General features: G+C 37.7%; 3 protein-coding genes across 3 annotated transcripts in view; 1 reads left to right on the forward strand and 2 right to left on the reverse strand.

Annotated features, from left to right (window-relative positions):
* LOC146323035 (coiled-coil domain-containing protein 148-like) overlaps positions 1–3,769 on the forward strand; it is a 40,467-nt gene extending 36,698 nt beyond the window's left edge. Inside the window, exons 13-15 of the mRNA XM_084725239.1 lie at positions 805–922; positions 2,539–2,673; positions 3,256–3,769. Of these exons, the coding sequence (XP_084581365.1) occupies positions 805–922; positions 2,539–2,673; positions 3,256–3,399 (397 nt within the window). The 3' untranslated portion in view covers positions 3,400–3,769. The remainder of the gene's footprint in view (positions 1–804; positions 923–2,538; positions 2,674–3,255) is intronic.
* A 1,188-nt stretch (positions 3,770–4,957) lies between these two features.
* On the reverse strand, positions 4,958–8,327 carry upp2 (uridine phosphorylase 2). The gene is made up of 7 exons (XM_084725240.1): positions 8,073–8,327; positions 7,811–7,925; positions 7,554–7,712; positions 7,312–7,426; positions 6,320–6,529; positions 6,032–6,178; positions 4,958–5,843 (listed from the first exon to the last, which is right to left on the reverse strand). The coding sequence occupies exons 1-7, from the start codon at positions 8,123–8,125 to the stop codon at positions 5,701–5,703; spliced, it is 942 nt and encodes a 313-aa protein (XP_084581366.1). The 5' UTR covers positions 8,126–8,327; the 3' UTR covers positions 4,958–5,700.
* Positions 8,328–10,327: 2,000 nt separating this feature from the next.
* LOC146323037 (uncharacterized protein C7orf57 homolog) lies at positions 10,328–16,855 on the reverse strand. The gene is made up of 5 exons (XM_084724098.1): positions 16,644–16,855; positions 16,442–16,538; positions 15,292–15,418; positions 14,938–15,020; positions 10,328–11,060 (listed from the first exon to the last, which is right to left on the reverse strand). Exons 1-5 carry the CDS (start codon positions 16,831–16,833, stop codon positions 10,955–10,957), a joined length of 603 nt encoding a protein of 200 aa, XP_084580224.1. The 5' UTR covers positions 16,834–16,855; the 3' UTR covers positions 10,328–10,954.
* Between the last annotated feature and the right edge of the window lie 4,975 nt (positions 16,856–21,830).

Here is a 21,830-nt window from a genome sequence, read left to right on the forward strand (position 1 = left end):
TCTGAGTGTGAAATTTCCCTTTAACCATAATTAACAAGCAGTACCTGCTGTAACTACACACATTTTGTGCAGCCAAACAAACAGGTTCAGACTCACAGAACTTAATTTGAAATTCTACTGCTGTTCAGAAAACTTCCAAAGATACCAGCTATGATTTTTTTGGTGGGGAATTATTCTGAAATGATCCACAAGACTGGTGCAGAGGCTCATCCATCAAAAACATGGAGTCTTGGGTTTGAATATTTCACTCAGTGTAAACATCATATGTGGAGCTGGAACAAGCTGATACAGTATGTATGTGATGATGCCAGAAAGTGTGGAATACGATGATTTTTAACAACCTTAGAGCTATTTAAGATTAAATAAAAGGGGAAAATGAATATCCACTTAGGAGTTTTTAACCTCTGCATTTGATGATTCCAGATCTCCACAACTTCATTCACTTTAAGAGCTGCTGAAAATCTGAGCAGCTGAAAAACACTTTTTATCTGTTACATTTCTCTTTGAAAATAGAGGACCCCGCTTTTAAAAACATCTCCTGTTTTGTGTGATTTGCTTAGCATTTCTCTGCAGACACTCACAGAGACGGGCATTAATACCAGATAATGGTGTTGACTCATGGGGAAGGGGGCTGAGAAAGAGATAAAAACAGATGATGGGAGAGGAGCCGCGCTCTGGCAGCTCCATAAAACCCTCCACAGCCCGGAGGCCTGCTGCGTCAGGAGTGATAGGTAATGTTGGTCGTGGCAGTGGAGGAGAGGGGCTGTTTAGGTCTGATGTCCACACCCTCTGTGCTCCCTCTAGGGTGCAGTTTCGGGCAGATATGTTGCAGCGACGAAAGGGGGAGAGGGAGGCGCGGGAGCTCGAGCGGCAGAGAGAAGAGGAGGAGAAACAGAATCGTCTGGAAGTTCTCAGAAACCAGGTGGATCATTATCTGCTCTTAACCTTTTCAACCACTCTGATTTTCTGTGGCAGTTCAAATGACCCTCAAGGGAAGAACTGCACTCGTTCTTATCTGAGTCGAGGCATCGCTGCCCCCCTATGGCAGGAAATGAGAACACAATTATATATTGTCACAATATTAAATGTATTTTTCCTGCACTCTGAGAAATAATGATGCTAACTAGAACCATAAGGTGCTCTTTGGCTTGTCCCCATAGGAGAACCCTTTTTTTTGCCTGCTAGAACCACTGAACCTGAACCTGAAACCCGAAAGTTCCACTTATAACTCTATCTGAGCGTTCTACCTACAAGCCAAAGAACATCTGTGAAAGGTTTCACCTAGAACCCCCCTATAAAAAGTTCCCCTTCTATGGTGTGATGATTCCAGTCAGAACCCATTCTGGGGGTTCTACATAAAACCTTTTTTATATTCCAAGGGTTTTACCCAGAACCCACCCATGGGGTTCTACAGAAAATATTCTTTTATTTCCAGGTATTATCTAGAACACATTCAGGCCTTCTACTGAGAACCCTATTACAATCCAAGGGTTTTATGTAGAACCCTTGGATGGGTTCTACATAAAACCTTTTTACATTCCAAAGGTTTTATCTAGAGCCCACCCAGGGGGTTCTACCAAAAACCCTTTTATATTTTGGTACACAGAACCCTTGATGAAAGAGTTCTTCGTGGATTTTCAGCAATCTTTGAAGAAGAGAACCCATCTGTTGTGTAATGGTTCCACCCAGAACCCTCCCTGGGTGTTCTGTCTAGAACCTCTCCATCTTATTAGGATGCTAAAGAGAACCCATCCAGGAGTTTCTATTGAGAACCTTTTTTGTTTACTGAAGGTTCTATCTAGAACCCACCCAGGGGTTCTACCAAAAACCTTTTTATATTTTGGTACAAAGAACCTTTGATGAAAGAGTTCTTTATGGACTCATCTATTATGTAATGGTTCTACCCAGAACCCCCTCTTAAAATTTTACACCTTCTAAGAGTGCTGACAGGAACCCACCAACGATGTTCTACTGAGAACCTTTTCATTTTCCAAACCAGGTGGTTCTACCAAACACTTTTTTTTAATATTCCAAGGGAATTGTTCTGAAACACATTCAGGGGGTTCTACCAAAAATCTTTTATATTATAGTACAAAGATCTCCTGACGAAAGTGTTCTTTGTGGATTTCAACAATCTTAGAAGAAAGGTAAACCTAGAACAGAGAACCCATCTGTTCTGTAATGGCTCCACCCTCCCTGGGTGTTCTGTCTAGAACGTATCCATATTCTTAGGATTGTATACTGAAGGTTTGGTCTAGAACACAGAGGGCTCTACCAAAAATGTTATGTTATGGTACAAAGAACCCTTGAGAAATAAGTTCTTTGTTGATTTCAGCAATCTTTGAAGAACTATTTCTTCCTAAAAGGGATCTATAGATGAAAAAGCTTCTTACTGGAACCCTTAGTCTTACAAAGAACCCTTGAGAACCTCTTTCTTCAAAAAGGGGTTCTTCAGAAGCAAATGTTTCTGGGTAGAACCTCAGACCTGCAGGAGGAATCTTTTTGGAACCCTAATTTGTAGGTCTGTATTTCTGTCAGGTTGCGGTGGTGGCAGAGGCAGACCCAGAGAGGATGATGGCCGACACAGAGGCTTGGAGGAGTCGACACTTGAATGCAAAGGAGTTTGAACTCCAGCGGCCTCTCTATACTATCAACACATACACAGACACACAGGTGAGGCTTGATAACATCTAACCTCCCATGACCCTCAGCCTTGAACGAGAACAACACCTTTACAGCGACATGGTCATCTGACCCGAACTCCTTATCTGTGCTCTACATATTATAAGCCTGCAGAGGCCCGTGTCCTCAGCTTCTTTGATGATATTCAGCCAGCATGTTTAGTTTCGTCTTGGGTGAGGATGACCAGTGACCCAAGCGGTGCAGGAAAATTATGCAAGCTGGGTGGCTGTTCAAACAGCGTTTGTCCTCGTTTCAGAGATCACCGCCTTGATCTCAAGGCCACCCAGTCAATCAGTGAACTTTAGAGCTTGTGTGTGTGTGGTTTTGTCATTGCTGTAGAGAAAAGGTTAGAATTATGTTATTGTGTAATACAGGCAGGTACTAATGATTGTCAAACGGTGCAAATCTTCTCATCCAATGCCAAACCGTGAAGGATTAGTGATTAATCTTGTTTCAGGTATTCATCAAAACAAACATTGGTAACAGAGTGGTTGTGATCCAGTGTGATCCAGTATGAAACAGCTGGAAATTTATTATTTACCGTCTGTGTTTTTTTTTACATCTGTTTTCCAGATTGTGTCTGATCCAAGAGTGCGGGTGGAACAAGCCCTGCGAGAGGCTGGTCTACATCACAGCCGGTACGCCAAAGAGGTTCTGTCTGTTATCAAGCCCCCTAAACCACCAAGAAGAGACACCAAATCCATACTTAAATTTTGACCAAGGGCTTATTTGAGGTCACACCAACCAGGGATGGTGCTGATCCTGTAGTTTTGGTTTTGTTATTATATACAAAACTACAAGTTACGGGTTAGAATATAAATTTCAAAGGAGAACAGTGTGGCTGTTGCATTGTCGTCGGAGAAACAAGTATTTCAACTAAACGTTGAGTGACATGCTGTAAAGACAGATGTGTCACGAATCACACAGATGTGACACCTGTCAGCAGCTGGGTGAAATTTATGCATTTATATGATTTATTTAAATTTCATTGGTGCGTAGGTGCTGACCAATCAAACTTGCTTCTAAATGTTTAGTGTGCAAAAAACATTAAAATAAAAAGAAGCAGCAGTATTGCATAACTGCGTCATGTTGGAGGCTGTGTATTTCTACCTTCATGGGAGAAAATATTTGTTTCACGGTTTGAACTTTTCATCTTTTAGATGACTAGATTAAACAAAGTGCATCTGTGCAAATGTATTGTTAAAGCTATTACAAGGAATTTTCATATTTTGCTGATTTTGGGGGCTCCTGTCTACAAAAACGGTAATGTTTCCTCCATCATAACCACAAAATATATCGTCAACAATAAATATTATCTAAACGAAAACTTACTACTCACTGAAACTCTGCTTGGGAAAATATAAACACACACGTTTCATCTGATTTCAAGGAGAATGCAACCCTGTGACAGACGTTAAGAATAACTGTGTAGCCAGTCTTCTTGCATATGATCTGGTTAAGTTACGTAGATCATATAGAGGCATCAGTATTAAACTGAGAATGTTTCGTAACCAGTTTAAAACTCCTTGTAGTATCTTAGACAGTTTATTTGTTCAAGAGAGGGAAAAAGACCGTATCGGAGTTACATCAGTATCAGACATGAAAAAGCGGCATTGAGCCATCCCTAACAAATAACCCTTGTTCTGGTATTGAGCATTATGTAAGTAAAGGAAAATGTACAGTAAGCAGGTCATTATTGACCCTGATGTAAAGTATTTTACCATAACGAGTCGCTCACGCTTAATACACAGCTACTTACCTCAAAAATAATAATTTGACTCAGAATATTTATTTAAAAATGATTTTATTGCCCCTCCAGAGTCTATGATCAGAACTGCGTCTGTAGCGACAGTCTGTTAGTCATAACAATGGTCTGCTGTTCAGAAATAACAGACCTTAGAATGTCATAAATGACCAATCAGAATCGAATATTCATCAAACCAGCATATTAAATGTAAATATTACATTTTACTTTATGTAAGAATCGTATTCACTCTTGGACAGATTATGTTGTTTGATACAGAAGCTGCTGTACTAAAAAGCAAACTGATGTAAAGTAGCTGCAGTACTGACCACCAAGTACACAGTGAAATAGCTATTATTGACTTTTATTGTGGGTTTTATACAGTTTACAGCACCTTGTGAGAAAAATGCAGTATCATACAGTATCTGTGAATGATGATAAACACAGAACTCCATATTTATTAATATTAATTGACTGCTAATATTACTTTCAGAAAGTTAGCATTTGCACAGACAGACAGAGGCTACTAAATGTAATGTATGTCTTTATTTAATAACACATTCATCACTGAAATACATTGTAAGAGGGTCCACTTCATCTTCTTGTGTCATCATAATAAGTGTTTTATAATAATAAAAGCCTTTAAAACTAGAGGCCATTAACAGCTTGCAAACCTGGACAACTAACGAATCATTTCCTGGTCTAATAACCAAAGATTTTTGTTCCAATCCTTCCAATGTGAAGTGGATTTCTTGATCTTACAAACACCCTGTCACATCTTTGGAACTGACTCTATATCTGTTTGATTTGTAGTTACAGCCAAAATGATTATTATGTGTGAGCTGCAGACCCGTATCACCACCAAACTTCATTTAATTGTTAATTTTCTGTTCTTTTTTTTTTTTTTTTTTTTTTTTACATTTTTTCTGGACATAAAAAACAAATGACCAGATGTTAAAAAACATCATTCAGCTTTCTTGACAGAGTTATAAATGAAAATCAACATACAGAACACATTTTTTTTTGTAGAAAATTAACTTTACATAAGTACCAGAGTATTAACTTAACACATACTTACATATATATATGTGCAACATACTTAATATTTTAGCTTCATCTAAGAAATCATACAAATCTTAACAACTTTTTAAATAAGTGTCTAATGTGCATATTAACATGTTAAGTACAGTATATACAGTATACATATCAATATATCAGTCAAAGCTATATACAATATTTGAGAGCCTGAGGTTAGGACGGGACATGCAGAGATCTCAGACAATATGTCCCAGGCGTTTCTTGATAAAGTGGGACACCAGGGCTTGAGGTCTCTGCTGGTACTCTACCAGAACGTCATGAGGGGAGGTGATCTGGTCTCCCTCAAATCGGTTCAGCAGTGCAACACAGATCACAGCCGCTGGAGAGAAAAAGAGATTATTAGTCATAGAGCTTGTGCCAATGTCTTTGGTCCTTATGTGGGACAGCGTTGAGTCAGTAGCAGCAAGACAAACGAGGATAATTATTCTACTTGTGATGCTGTATCTCCAAAGTCATCAATAAGATGCAACATACAGATTATTCTACATTTTGTAACGAAAATACTACCTTTGAGGCCACAGACACGGCACATAGCAGCAAATACGGTGGACTCCATTTCAATATTCCTCACTCCGGCCTCATAAGCTTTCCTCAGATACTCCAGTTTCTCTTCATGAGAGAAGGAGCAGAGAGCTCCGTCAAGTCGGCCTTGACCTACAAGGACACAGCACAAGATCTGTCACTGCTTGACCAATGCTTTTGATCTGTTAGAATTCGCCTCATGTGGGTCAGGTTGATCGCCAATGATGCACAAATACGATCGTCACAAACAACCAGAGCTTATGATGTTTATACCTTCATAGAAGTCGTGGGTGCACATGGTGTTTCCGATCACTGTTGGAAGGTTCGGAAGCTCAGAGGAGCACTGCAGGAGCTCATTGGCCACTCCCTCGTCCAACTCCGTGCTCCTGGTGATGACTTTACCCAGAACCACCTGCTCAAACTGAGGGCGGAAGGAATAGTCGACTGCTTTGTCAGTAATCACCACCGTCCCCGGAGCCAAACCTAGAGAAAACACAAGACAGAAATTTAGATCTATTTTGTTTCAAATACTCTATTAGGGAATAAAAAAAATATATCAGCCACTATTCTCTATACAGATTTTAATATATAGAATATAGAATATACATAAACACATTTGACAATGATCCCTAAAAAGGTGGTTAACAAATTACTGGATGTTATTGCTCCCAGATATCTGACTTTGGTCCTGTCCAGTTTAAAATAAAACTGTTTTGAAGCCTTTCTCCAAGTTGCTACCGACTTAAATGACTTCAGTTTACATCTCCCTTAATTGTGAGGCCCGCTATCCTCCTATTTTCCCTAATGCATTCTGCAAAAGGTTCTATATATCAAGCAAATATTTTATGACAATAATGGGTCTCCTTGTCTTCAACAACTCAGAGAGGGTCCTATTCACTCTTACCCTAGCATTTGGTACATTCCCTTTATCAGTCTTATAAAAGTTTGACAATATCTAAATTTCTCACATACTCCAAATAGAAAGAGCAATTTACTAAATATTTGCAACAAACATATGTATCCTAATGAAGGCAGGATATTTTACGGTTTAAAATTAAACTTTATTGTTCAAAATGATCTCAGGGCACTGAAACTTTCACCAGTTATTGTAATAATTGTAAATAACTGTATAAAAATACAAATAGAGGAAATACACATATTTTGTACATTTATGTACATAAATAGCTCACAAGTAACAACAGTCTGTATTATGTAGCATTATGCTTTCCTTCACTTTCAAAACCACAAATACAATATTTTCTCACCAACTCCACCAGATGTTCCAAGGCGAAACAGGACCACATCCTGGCACTGAGCGTGGTGCAGCAGTTTGATGAGCTCATGCAGCATGATGGAGATAGAAGGGACACCCATGCCATGCTGTGATAGAAACAAGAACACGATTACAAAACAAAACAAAACTAAACTGAAATTATTAAACCAGCAATGCAGTATCTAAAGTGCTTGCCTACTAGGACAGTTTGCCATTGTTTGCCATAGTACTTACACTTATAGAGAGCACTGGCCCCACTTTGTACATGCAGTAGCGATCAGTTCCCTCACAGATATCTCTGATTTCCTCTGGGTTTCCAGACAGTTTCAGCTCCTGGTGGATGAACTGGGCAAAAGCCTTCATTCGATTGGCACTGCCACCAACACACACAAACTGTGGGAAACAGGGGAAAGAGGATTAGTCAATTCTATTCTAGCTTTTGAAATTGCAAACCCCAAATTACCGTTTTTTTAAATCAGCATTTCACAAACCTTGATATCTCCAAACATTTCTGGAAGGTTGTGAGTCTTTGTGCTCAAGCTGAAGTGGTAGAGAATATCCTCCTCCATGGTGTCCAAGTAGGGATTTTTCACTTGGACATGTTGTCTAAGAGTAATATAGTACAGCATATTAATAAATGTACAGAGAAGTGTACGCTCAGTATAGATTACCAAATACAACTACGTTGGATTTTGAAGACCAACAAGAGGAAACAATCCATTCAAAACTTAGTTTAGGTTCCCAAATACTTACTTGATATACTCATTGTGATCATTTCCCATACAGTTCAGTAAAATTGGTGCCATGACTTCAGGAAATGCTTAAAAATTCAGTTGAAAATAGTTGTCAAAAGTTGTTCTGCTGTAAAAAACCCAACAAATACTCGTTGCAGCTCTTTTCGAATAAGAGTTATGTCTGGCTGCAGAGCTGATATAGTGTTGACCTCTGGCCCTGCCACTGATTGGTTCCAAAAAGAGGAGTTGCACCTGTCCTGACTCTGACAAAAACATCCACCAGCTCCAAACAAACAGAGCGAGATCAATCATAAAATTGTCGATTGGCCCGCTTTCAGAGTGTCTGTATATCTTCAAAAACAGATCCCTATCAGCAGCACTGAAAACAACTTGACATGACGTAAACTGCTGTCGCGACTGAAATTTGAAAACGCGTGACGTTGAGTGTATAATGTCTTAACAATAGTCAGTCTGAAGCTAATGAATAACAGCCACGTTATACAGATTTCCCAAAGAACACCGAGATAACCTCTGACACTGACGTGTAAACACTGGAATGTCAAAACAATGATAGTGCTTGATGTTAAACCAACAGAATTGCTGTTTGTTCACAGCAAGTTTCCCCTGCGAAAAAGATCAAATTTGTATCATTTTCACTAAGTGCACACTTTTGACACGTCCCAGAAAATGGGCCATAATTTGTTGTAATGTGACAGTATTATGTGGCAGATTATTAGCATTCAAATTTCAGGCTGTGAGAACAAACAGTGCAATAAAAACATATTCGACAATTCTCAGCTCTGTTCAGCAGCTGGTGAGCTAAAACCACAACACAAGTGAATGTGAATGTTGGCATGTAGCTGAGGAAGGGTAAAGAAGAAACATAGAAGGTGAAAATATATGTATATATGTGCATGGGCGCCTAGTTACAGTTGAAAGTGGGGTTGTGAGATTAGTTCCAGACAGAATGAGTTTTTTTTTTTTCTGCAGTGGTGATAAAATGTTGAAGAATATACATATTACCATTTTGAGTTAACTAAAGCTCCCTGCGCTCTCCGGGGAAAATACTACCCCAAACTTCCTGACGTAACGTTAAAAATTCTGTATGTGTCTGGAAATGCACATAACTCTAGACATACAGGATAAAAAGCATCTTCTTGTCAGTTCTGCATCGATATAATCCACAGGTAAACTGTATTTCTGAACAAACTTTACATTTTGTTGCCTTGTTAATAAGTTACAGTTGGTTATCTGCACTATTTAGTGGGAGAAGACAGAAGGAATCAAAGACAAACTGTTTCAGTAATTAAGATTTCTCTCTAAAATGTGTGGTGCTTTGTGAATCAGATGAACGCAGAATTAAACACCGACTCATAACATGAGTTTTATGCCCGTTACCATGGTACCTAACCGGTTTGCTGATTGCTGAATGTTGTCTCCTCTGAACTTCTTTGATTAAAAAGTCATCTATAAGTCTTAAGCAGATGAGATTCAGCTTGGTCGCTAAGAGCTGCATGTCAGGCCATTTGAGTAATTAGCATTATTAGATATTTAATTGCCCAAAACTGGAAATGATAATAAATGTGCTTCTTGTTAAATGAAAAAGCTGATATAAGAATCTGAGTCCATGTTTGTGATCCCAAGATTTTATGACTATGAAGTGCACCCCTGGGATAAAGTTATGTAAATGTATGTTAATATATGTTGCAGTCTAGCTAATGTTAGCCACCTAATACATGTTTCATTAGAAAAAGTTCATTTTTCTTACTATTTGCTTGTACCTGCTTAGCCAACTTGAATAGATAAGATTGCAACTGCAAGAATAATTTAGTGTATAGCTTGTTTTTTACTGTTATTACATTTTGTTCCTTCTATCACGGTAATATAGTAGTAAGTTAACAACATTCTAGTTAAAATAAACTTACTCTGGTTAGTCTGTGACTGTTTTTCTTTTTCTTCCTTCCTTTCTTGCTCGACAATGAGCTAATTATACTAATGCAGATTTTGCAAGTTACACAGTTATGCAAACTGCCTTTGTTGTTCTTCATCCACTAGCAAATGACATTTCAATCATTAAAGTTCATAGAAAAAACAATTAGCAGATCCAAGACATTTCACAGTAGACTAATCTGAGTCCTTTATTGTATTGTTTGTGTGTTCATAATGTCTATGTGTTCATCCACTAATTGGTGAATAAACGGGGGAAAAACCTGTGAGAACAAATACATTTTTGGTATATAAAGCAAAAGTAAAAACGACTGTGAAACATTTTGAATAACCTTGTTTTTATTAGAATAATGAAACTCTTGTTCCTTAAAACAGCCTATTACAGAGATACAGACATTGCAAAAAAAAAAACTTTTTACTTAAGGAATGCAGTTAATGAAGCGCCACTAACAGGCACAATAAATAATATGTCCTAGCTTTATTCAGTGAAGCACTTTCACACTTGAGTAACAGATCTGACATCAAAAAAAGTTGGAAAAACATTTGATGTGGCTCAACATGAAGAAGTAAAGAAGTTAGTGTTTGTTTGAGGAGAGGATGGCCACTATTCCTGTTGGAAGCATTTGGGTTTGTACATAATTTTTCCCATGGACTGGCAGCCTTCTAATCTGTTGACATGGAAATGTATATGAGCATGAGTCATTCACCGAATCATTATCACATAATTCACTACTAATCACCGCACTATACTCCCAAGAGGCATCATAAATTCTTAATGGCTAAAAATTCCACACATCAGATTTTGTGACCATCATTTTATTATACACTATATGCACTTACTGAGTCACATAAAATCAATAAAGTGGCTTCGTTTCCTTTTATTTCAATAGGGCTGAATCTTGAAAGCATGGTATAAAAGCAAGACAGGAAGTGATTTATGTCAGGGACACTGTGCTACTTACTTGACAAATCAGTGTTGGCCACTGGTTTGTCGTCGTCTGCATAACCAAAGCTCAACAGCTTCGACATGCTGACAGGAGCCGCTTTCTTGTCGAATATTCTGTGAGAACACCAAAAACATAAAGTCCAAATGTGAGGGAAATGCAATTTTGGGAAAGCTTTTTCACAGAAATCAAACCACAAGGTGCTTTTGCAGTCAGAAATATAACATAATGTTTTCTGTCACCACAAAGTGCCTATTAGATTACTGCAGGGCACAGTTTAAACATTAAATATGGACCCTACCCTCCCAACCATTTATAACAAACAGACAAATTCTGGCTACTCATTAAAAAACGGTACTCTTCCAGCAAAGTGCACACAGAAAACAACTGGTATTTACAATTTCAGGTTTCTCTTTGTCTTGCCAAAGCAAACCACCAGCTCTGCAAAACTGCACATCAAAATAAGTCATTTAATTTCATGTTTACCCTTCTTAAAAAAAGATCTGAAATAATTATTTTTGTTCAGTCAATCACACTTATGTCAGGAAATCCCTAGACTCTATTTGGTTGATTCTTAAAGTCAATATCTTGCATTAAGATTGTATAGCTGAAAATAACTGATTCTATATTTACGTGTTTTGAAGGAGCAATATGTAACAAAATGTGCATCCAAAAATGAGTACTGCCGTCCAAATAGTGAGTTGGAGCCATAGACTGTATATTAAATGGGTTGAAATCCTATTTAACAAACGATCTATGGTTGCAGCGAGTTGTTTTGTTTGATGATGAGTCCTACACTGTAAGTTGATCAGCTGTTTATAACTATCAAATGTCTGTCAATGTAAAGTTAAGCCTGTTATCCTGAAAAAAAGCCACACTTTGCTTTCTGCCTGCCAGACTCCATTATCTTACTGCTCAGTTTAACTGATATAAACATCTACTCCTGATAAAAGATTATTAATGATTTGTTGTGACTCATAGACAGACACTCACTCAGCAAACATTTGCCGTTAATTTGAACTCTAATTAATGTGAAACAGGCAAATAATAACACATGTAACACACCAGAATTGACATTTCAAAGGATCTCTGATGACATATCGTGGTCAATCTATGATTTTTTATGCTTTTTTTTTTGCTGTTGATCCTTTGTGGACTTGTTGACATACAGTTTCATAACAGTTGGGGAGAATGAGCGTGACAAAATATGTAATTGCAATTTTACACTTGCAATATGATTTGCAATGTGGGAATGATGGTTTTTACATCTTTATTCTCATTTTAATGAAAGGACATCTCTGCAGCACAACAATATTTAATTTAAAATGTTGATCTGACTTAATATCAATGCATGCACTGTGACCGCAGTCTTAACGGTCTTGTCTCTGGTTATTTTGAATTTTCGACAAGTCATTGACATTTTCCCCAAAGTACAGGGAGCACACAGCACCGATCAGCTGTGAGCCAAAGCAAACAGGTGAACGTCCAGATTCACTGTTCTGTGTGCTGTTTCATTTGACATAAGTGTTCAGTCTGCCCACGAGCAATTCTGCTTAGTCACTTCAACATGGAGACATATGTTCTGGAAATTATTGATAATACCCTTTTAAACAAACAGATTATGAAATCTCATATATGCCTTGTGTGTTGAAATGCTAAAAACTACGGAAGTACACTGATGGAAAAGATAAACAATTTGTCAGAAGCCCAGATTGTGACACTGCTTACAGTTATCATAGCAAATAACACTTAAATGATATGTATGATAGGTTCACAATTTTTAAGTCTGTCTTGAAACAATAGTCAGTTATCGATATGCACACAGAAACTTATCTAAAGTTAACATGAGTCTTCATCTTCAATTCTTCATCTTCAAATTAATTTTTTTTAACTTAATAACTAACTAATAAACTAACTAATAACTTATTAACTTTGTGCAAGGATTTACAGACAAATCAGACATAAAATGTAAATGTTTGGTAACATTTGAAACAACATTAAACAGATGGAACCATAAAACTTAGGACATAAACATAAACTGTACCTACCAGGGACAGAATGAACAGTATATTTAAGCTCTTTTAGTATGAAATACACATTTATGGGTTTAAACTTATCTTCATTTTTGAGTAACTTTAATCTCGTCTTCATCTAATAGTTGTCTTCCCCTGCAGAGCTCGCCATCTGATCCTGCAACATCACACAACGATCAGTCGTCTCTGTTGCTAACAGTCTAATTTGTCCCATCATACAAAGCCATACCTGTCCCTCCTATCTTGGAAAAACAGTGTGAATCAATTTATTTTCTTTGTCAAGTAGCTAATGGTCGGAAGGCCACCCGGCACCCCACGAGGGCCAGATTTCAGACTTCTCTGTTACTAACAGCCTCATTACTCAATCATACAACACTGTCATATCTGTCACTCTTTCCTGGGAAAACAGTTTGAATCAATTTATTTTCTTTGTGAAACTTAAAGTGGTAGGAGATATAAAGTATTGCTGAGTCATTGAGTATCACTGTCTGGTCTTCAAACTGTTGGATACTTCCCACAGGTGAGCCACATCAGAGACTTTCAGTTGACTGAATATAATTTAGAAGAAACAACAAATGAGTGTTTGCTGATTCTATAATGCTGACCTTAATTTCATTAATATACGTATTTCCCCTAACATTGTTAAGGATTGACAAAAATGTGTGGTGTGGGGGTGTGAACTTTTTTCGGGGGCTTTTGAGGTGGGGCATGTCAGAAGAAGTTTGAGAACCACTGACTTACATTAAAAGCACATTCGAAATGGATCTTTCAGTGACCAGTATGAACCGAAGGAACAATTACAGCAAGGAAAAACTGTTTCAGTGTCATGAAAAATTGAGAACCTCTCCTTAAATTATGCTACCCATGTCCAGATTTTTAAAAATGTATATCCACAGAGCGATAGAAAAGGTGGGAGAGAGGGAGTGACACGTAGCAAAGGGCCGCGGGCTGGAACTGAACCTGGGCCACTGTGAGAAGAACTCAGGACTCAGCCTTTAGTACATGGGGTGTATGCCAATGATAGTCAACTTGTGGCCTGTCGGTAAAATCTGGCCCTCACTAGGGTGCTGGGTGGCCTTCCGACCATTAGCTGATTCACAAAGAAAATAAATTGATTCACACTGTTTTTCCCTGGTAGGAGGGACAGGTATGGCTTTGTATGATGGGATAAATGAGGCTGTTAGTAACAGAGAAGGCTGATCTTTGTGTGATGGTGTTCAGGCTGTGCAAAGCGCAGTAGGATCAGACAGTGAGCTCTGCAGGGGAAGACAACTATTAGCTGAAAAAACGAGAATAATCCCACAAATGTGGATTTAATACTAAAGGAGCTTCAATGTGCTATTTATTCTGTCTCTCGTACGATTTATGTTTGTGGTTCATGTTTATGAATCATTCCAACATTACAGTGATTACATGATCGAAGAGGTTCCAGCCCGGGTTGGACCGTTGAGACTTCTACCATCGTAACACTGTGATTTAAAAATGACTGATGAATATGTATTTCGAGGAAAAGATGGGTTTATCGTACTAGCACCTTGCGCCTGATTTACTACAGAAAATACCATCGCAATTTTTCACTATGGACACTGTCATTTGCCAATTCTGTTAGTATCGCAAAACCCGAGTTCCAGCTGTTTAATGTTGTATAAACTCTTTCAAATGTTATCAAAGCTTTTACAACCAAGTCTATCTATAGTTAGATTACATTAATAACTACTAATTATACATACGAAATGAGTAGATTAGGTTACGTATGTGTTCTGGTAATTTAACTGCATTGTATTTATGGCTCCAATAACCATGTGGTCCTTTTACTCAGTTAAAATGATCAGTTCTATAGAAGAACTACTCTATTTCATGCACGTCTGTTTCTAAGAGTTGTAAAGAGGTGATTTCTGAGGTGCCAGGCCCTGAATGTAATACGGAACAACAGCACCATCTTGTGGCAGCATGAACTCACATCCTCCTGAAATTGCTGCGCTGATAGTGTTGACTGGGTAACTGCACATTCTCCCCCATCTGGCTGTCACGAACATTGTTGTCCTGCAGAACACAAAGCAAAGCCACAGTGTGTGATGGTTGGTTTGTGAATGTAAACATACCCAGGATGTCTTAGGTTTTTCCATCTCTTGCTTTGGTTGCATGCTTTCGTATTGACTATATTATCACTGACACTATAGCAACACTAAGAATCCTTCTAGTTAGTCTTAAAATATGGGATCAATACAGAATAAACCAAGATAGAATACACTGTTATTGTGATGACTCGTGTGGCTAAATGACTTCTAAATTAGGTTGGCATTTCTCTGTTTACCTTCTCTTTGCCATTGCTGCTGCTGCTGCTATCACCCCTCTCCCAGGCTGACATATTGTCAGTCCCAAAGGGGGGCTCTAGCAGTTTAAAAGCTCCAGGGTTTTTCTTCTCTTTGCTGTTAATTAGACTGCTGGAAAAAACAATATGGCAATATGAAACGTATCCTTCACTTCATGATAGCTGGACTATACGGTTTATTGAAGATTAAACTGTAAAAATCAGACATTGTTTCAGGTGCTATAACAATTATACTGTGATTGTTAGTGTTATTAGCAATAGGGACAGCAACAGGAACAGGTGTTAGCCATGGCAGTAAATGTGTAATAGTGTGTTAGTATTATTACACTCTTAGAAATAAGGGTTCCAAATGGGTTTCTCTTGAAGAGCTGAGGTTCTACCCAAAACCACTTGCCTCCCAGGAATCATTTTTGAAGAAGGGGTTCATCAAGGGGTTCTTTGTAAGACTAAGGGTTCCATTAAGAGCCCTTTTTCATCCAAAGAATGTCTCAAGGTTGATGAAACCTGTGGAGAACTCTTTCGTCAGGGGTTCTTTCTATGATAATATAAATGGTTCCTCAGAATATAAAAGATTCTCACTAGAACCCCCTAAGTGGGTTCTAGATAAAACCCTTGGAATATAAAAGGGTTCTCTGTGGAATCCTCCAAGTGTGTTCTGGATAAAAACTTTGGAATATTAAAAGGTTCTCAGTAGGACCCCCTGGATGGACTCTTGTTAGCACCCAGAAGGTGCAAAGGTTCTGCGTAGAACCCCCAGAGATGCTTCTCAGTGGAACCATTACAACCTAGAAGGGTTCTCTGTTGAATCTCAGACAGTTCTGGATGAAACCTTTCACAAATGGTTATAAGTATAATCCTTCATGTTGTTGTCTGACAGGGTTCAGAGTGGAATGTTTATGAAAGGTTCTACCAGGAAGCAAAAGGGGTTCTCCTATGAGGACAAGCTGAAGAGCCCTTACGATTCCAGTTAGCAACTTTATTTTTAAGAGTGTAGCAGTATAATTGCAGTAGTAGCAGTAATAATACATTATTAGCAAGTACTAGTGTAAGCAATGGAGGTGGAATGATTCATAATCACAAACTGACAACAAGTCAAAGGGGTTGATAATAATATGACAAATGTTCCAACTACCTTCGTTCCACGTTGTCTCCTGAAGCATTGTAAAACCAGTCCGGAAGTTTGTATGAATTAGCTTTAGCAGTAATTGTTTCATCATGCCACAAAAGTCCTGTTGAACAGGGATGAAAAAAAGGACAAACAATGTAAATGTAGGCAGAATGTATTAACCAGCAACAGGCTTGACTGCAGATATAAGGCGACAGGATGGCTCTACCCTTATGTCCTCCTTGTTTTGCAAGTTTGACATAATCAGAATCGGTTTCGAGGACTCCAACCCTTCGCCCTCGGGCTTTCTCCTCAGGAAGAGAGTTGACGTTTGGGGACAGTCCTGGGATCTGAGAGATCTGGCCGTTTATTCCATGGATCCCTGTTTTCACAATTGTAATGTTAAAACACATATACATACACAGTGAAGAAAGAAAATAAAGTTCGAGTCATGCAAACTACACGCAGTGGTGGAAAAGTACATTTACTTAAGTGCGGTACTTTAATACACATTTAAGGTACTTTATCTGAGTATTTTTGTAACATATTTTGTAACTGTTTACTTCTACTCTATTTCAGAGCCAAACATTGCACTTTTTATTCCACTACATTTGCCTAACACCTTTAGTTACTTCATTACTTCATTTTTCATACCCTTCCTGACCAGTGAGTAGCTACAAATGTGGTGATTCTTACTTTGAAATTTTCTTGTAAACTTAAATATGGACATAAGTGTTCCTTTGTGGACTGAGAAAATTACTCCTCTGGGCCAGAGCCCATCTGAGATGAACTGAAACAAAGTGGAGAAGTGTGCTGTGGTCTGACGAGTTCACATTTCAAAATGTTTTTGGAAATCGTGGCTGTTGTGTCCATGTGTATTAGTGCCTATGGCATCATGGGTAACAGTACAGCCATCATTAACTTTTTTGGAACTGGCGTTTGTACTTTAACTCCACCACATTTGTCTGACAGCATTAATTATTCAGATTACCATTTTTCGTACCCTTCCTGTTGATTTTGGAAATACTTTTACATATACATGGTTTTCACAGGACAGTGACACTACAAACATATGATGATCTAATACAGTGCATTGCTGTAGATTTAAAGGGATAGTTCATCCAACAATGAAAATTCAGTCATTATCTAATCACGCTCATGCTGGTTGAAAGCCGGGTTTAGTTTTTTAGTCCATGAATCACTAATGGAGTTTCAGAGGAAAACAGCATTGCAGAATTTCCCAAACAATTGAAGTGAATGGTGACCAGATTTCAAACAGAAAAAACAACCGAAATTGCCTCCGTACTGTTCGTCTGGCGTAATCCAAGTCTCCAATAGCCCCAGCATGCTGTTCGGTTGTTGACACGCCGTCACACCACACACGTCAAGTTCAGATTGTGTGCATGTGCTCGTGGCTCAAAGCTAAAGATCTAGTGAAGATTCAGGCTAAAAAAAAAATGGTGTAAGTGATGTCTTTCAAGTCAACTTGGCATGTCGGAACTTGGGTTATACCTGACAAGCAGTATGGAGGCATTTTCTGTTCGTTTTTTGTTTTGGTTCTTTGCTTTTTTTTTCCCAGTCATTTTTCTACATTTGAAAACAGGTCACCATTCACTTCAGTTGTTCGGGGGATTCTGCAGCACTGTTTTCCTGTGAAACTCCTGCAACATTTAGTGAACTGAAAAACTAAACTAAACTAAACCTTCAATCAATATGAGGGTGAATAGATAATGACTGAATTTTCATTTATGGTGAAGTATCCCTTTAACTGCCCAGCAGTACATAAAGTAGTTATAATTAGCTCAACCTTAATGCAGCAGTGATATTAATCCAAAAAACATGAACAGACAGAAACCAGTGCTTTTACTTTAAGTGCACGTTTCTGATAGTACTTGAATACTTACACTGAAGTAGTTAAGTTTTGAGTGCAGGAATGTTACTTGTACTGGAGTACTCTCGCAGTTTGGTATTTATAGTCTACTAAAGTAATTTATCTGAATACTTCTTCCACCACTGACTACACATCCCCACGTACTACCCCTAGTGACAAAAGCTTCCTCTCACCAGGGTCCACAGTCTCCCTGCAGACGATAGCTAGCTACAACACAGACTACACAAGTCAGTATAAACACTTGTACTTGCCAGATTCTGCTGGATGAAGATCGTTACTCATGACACCTGAAGAATTTCTAGTGGAAATGGAAACAAAAAACCCGGTACACTGTCAATCTCGTCGACGACAAACGGGACGAGCGAGCATTAGCGTCAACAAACGTCATTAACGTTAGCTTTGGTTAGCTAACGGTGACTGCGGTTAGTTTACCCAAGACTTAAAATTAGACTCAAACTTTAAGTGACAGCGCTAATTAATGTACAGGAGAGACGGTTGAAAACAGCCGTCAGCCTGCAGGAATGCTCTTATTAAAGTTCAGAAGGTTTTTTTTTGTTTTACTTACTCTGAGCACATTTTGGAAGCAGAAAAACAAACCGCTGTGTCTTGGATCACTGTTTGGAACTTGGTGACCGCGTTACCATGGTAACGGTCTGTAGGTACAGCCCGGAGTACAGCTGCTGCTGCTGCAGGATGGGGACGTATCACACTGTGAAAATACTCCACCATAAGTAAAAGTACTATCAGCAAAATTAACTTAAAAGTATCAAAAGTGATTGTACTCATTGAACAGTGTTTCACTATTATATGATGTTTTTGGAATAATGTTGCATTTTACTGCTGTACATGTTTAAGGTTGAAGTAACTGCAGTGGTGGACAGAGTAACTGAAAATCTTTACTCAAGTACAAGTACTGTTACGTCACTAAATATGACTCAATTACAAGTGAAAGTACTGGTGTCAGAAAAATACTTAAGTATAAGTACAAGATATTCATCTCAAAAACTACTCAGAGTACTAGTTACTTTTTAGCCGCTGATGATGATGATCAGGAGCACCTCTTCAATTAAAAGGGTTTCTGTTTCTCCAAACTCCTATTTGAAAATCAATCATCATCATAATAATTTAAAAGACACGAGACACACTTCTATTTTATTGTCATTTTCGATTTTTTTCTGTTTTGTTTTGTAATTTTTTCTTTCATTTAAAGTCTAAGTTTCCTCATTCTCCTGGCAAAACAATGTTAAATAAGGTGCAATTGCTGTCATTTCTAGACTATTGATTAAATATCTATGAATACATTTTTAATTGGTTAAATTCTCAATTGCGATTAATCGATTAATGATTAATCATTACTATCCTTCTTCCAGACCTGTGCTGCTGCAGTGTTTAGTTTTCGTCCATATCTCATTGTTTTCATTGGCCTGTTTTTGATCAGATTACCTGATTGGCTACAAAAATGCAAATGAAAGATCTGGACATTGATTTAAATTGTACTTAGTACTCAATTATAATTTAAAAATAACTAAGTAGATTACATAGTGTAATGCATACTTAAATACAAGTAAAAGTTGCAAATCTACTCATAAAAGTACAAGTACCCAAAGCAACTACTTAGTAATTAGTTACTTCCACCCTTGACTAATTGTAACTACAATGCATCATAGTATATTGGATCATTATTTGCATTATTTAAGAATTTACACTATGTATTTTAGACTGTTACTTACTTACTGTTACTTTTACTTAAAGGTATGCTATGCAGCATGCTCCTTGGAAAAAATGTGCAGTCTTACATAAAACTAATTGCTCTAAATATTCACTTATGAGAAACTAAAACTGTGTGCTGGTGTCTACATCTGCAGAGATGCCCTCTGCCTGTATTTTCTTATATTTGGCTGTGTTTGGGATGTTTCTGGGTTTCAGCCTTTGGCCAGGTGAGTAGCCACCAGTCAGTACAGTGCACAGGTTGTGAGGCTGGGACTCTATAAAAACGTAGCGACCAGCAGTTACACTGTTGTCCTCATCTCTCTCCTCGCTGTCTGTGAGAGCTGCAGAGACAGATATACACACACCTACACACACAGGCAGAGAAGACTGAGGATTGCTTTGGCTGTATTAAATAAAATATGGTGTTGTGCAGAGGTGTCAGGGTGTTTATTTGTGCTTTAGAAGGGAATTATAATGTTTTGTATCTCTGATTCACTGCTCTGTTCTTGCTCATGCTGCACACTCTCTTAAGCTGCAATATTAAAGTGATGTACATAATAATGCATCGATAATTGTGATCCAGTAATATTGTTCAGAAATGGGCCATTCTGGATAATGGGGACTTGCATTTTTGGTACTATATATTGATGCTAAAACTTTTGTACGTTTACTTTAGTAAATTTTTGAGTGCCGTTACTTGTAACAAAGTATTTCTACACTGTAGTATTAACACTTTTACTTAAGTAAAAGATCTGAGTTCTTCTTCTACTTGATTGCAGTGTTATGCCAGTAATTAAACAAACCCAACCAGATAAAACTGAAACAACTGAAGAATAATGAAGATCTATGTCAGGAAACAACACATGATCAACACATATTTATTCTGTATGTCCCCAGTGGTAGAAAAAATATTAAAAACTTTAAAAGTTGGAGTATCACAGCATAGAAACACTCTGTTACGAGTAAAAGTCATTGCATTCACACTTTTACTTAAGTAAAAGAAAGTATTAGCATCAGTATATCCTTATACTGGAAGTAAGTACTCATTATGTGAGTATCATAAAAGGCTAAATTTAAGTTCTACTGGGGAACTTAATCTATGTCAGTTTAGCCTATTTGGTGATTATATCTAAATCTGCAGAGTGAACTGGCAATTAAAGCTGACATATAAATGTAGTAAAGTAAAAGATACAATATTTACCTGTAAAGTGTAGTGGAGTAGGAGTATAAAATAGTACTCAGGCACTCAAGTTGAGAACAAAAACCTCAAGATATTACTTACAAACAGAACTTGAATAAATGCACTTTCCACCACTGAATGTCCCTTTCTGATTGTGGGCCCACGTGTGCTGTATTATATGTACAATTATTCTGATGAAAATATGAAGTGTTGAGTAATGGTTAATAAACATGAATGCACTGCACACTCTGGAAGGTCTTTGTAGAAATGATAAAGTTATTACTGTAAAATGAGACGTCTCTTTTAATGAAAATGTGCCTAGCTATTTGAAAAGATATTAAGTGTATTTAAAACAGATAAATCACAATGTATTCTCCATGGTACTACAGTCGGCTCTTAATTGCTTTTTAGCAGCTTAATCTCAATAAGTATTTTTACTTCGTCTTAATGATTTGACTCTTTTAGTAAACTATATTTTGCCCATACTAAATACAGTACTCTGTCCATGCACAATAGTCTGTAAGTGATAGAAGAATAAAAATATGTCTTTAGGTAAGAAGCCAGTTTTGGAAACAATACATTCTTTTGTTGCTGACTTTTTATTTGTTTGTTTTGAGATGCCGTTCATTTTTTAT

This window comes from Lutjanus erythropterus, chromosome 8 (genome assembly GCF_056507025.1).
Source record: "Lutjanus erythropterus isolate fLutEry1 chromosome 8, fLutEry1.hap2, whole genome shotgun sequence".
Classification (NCBI taxonomy): Eukaryota; Metazoa; Chordata; class Actinopteri; order Lutjaniformes; family Lutjanidae; genus Lutjanus; species Lutjanus erythropterus.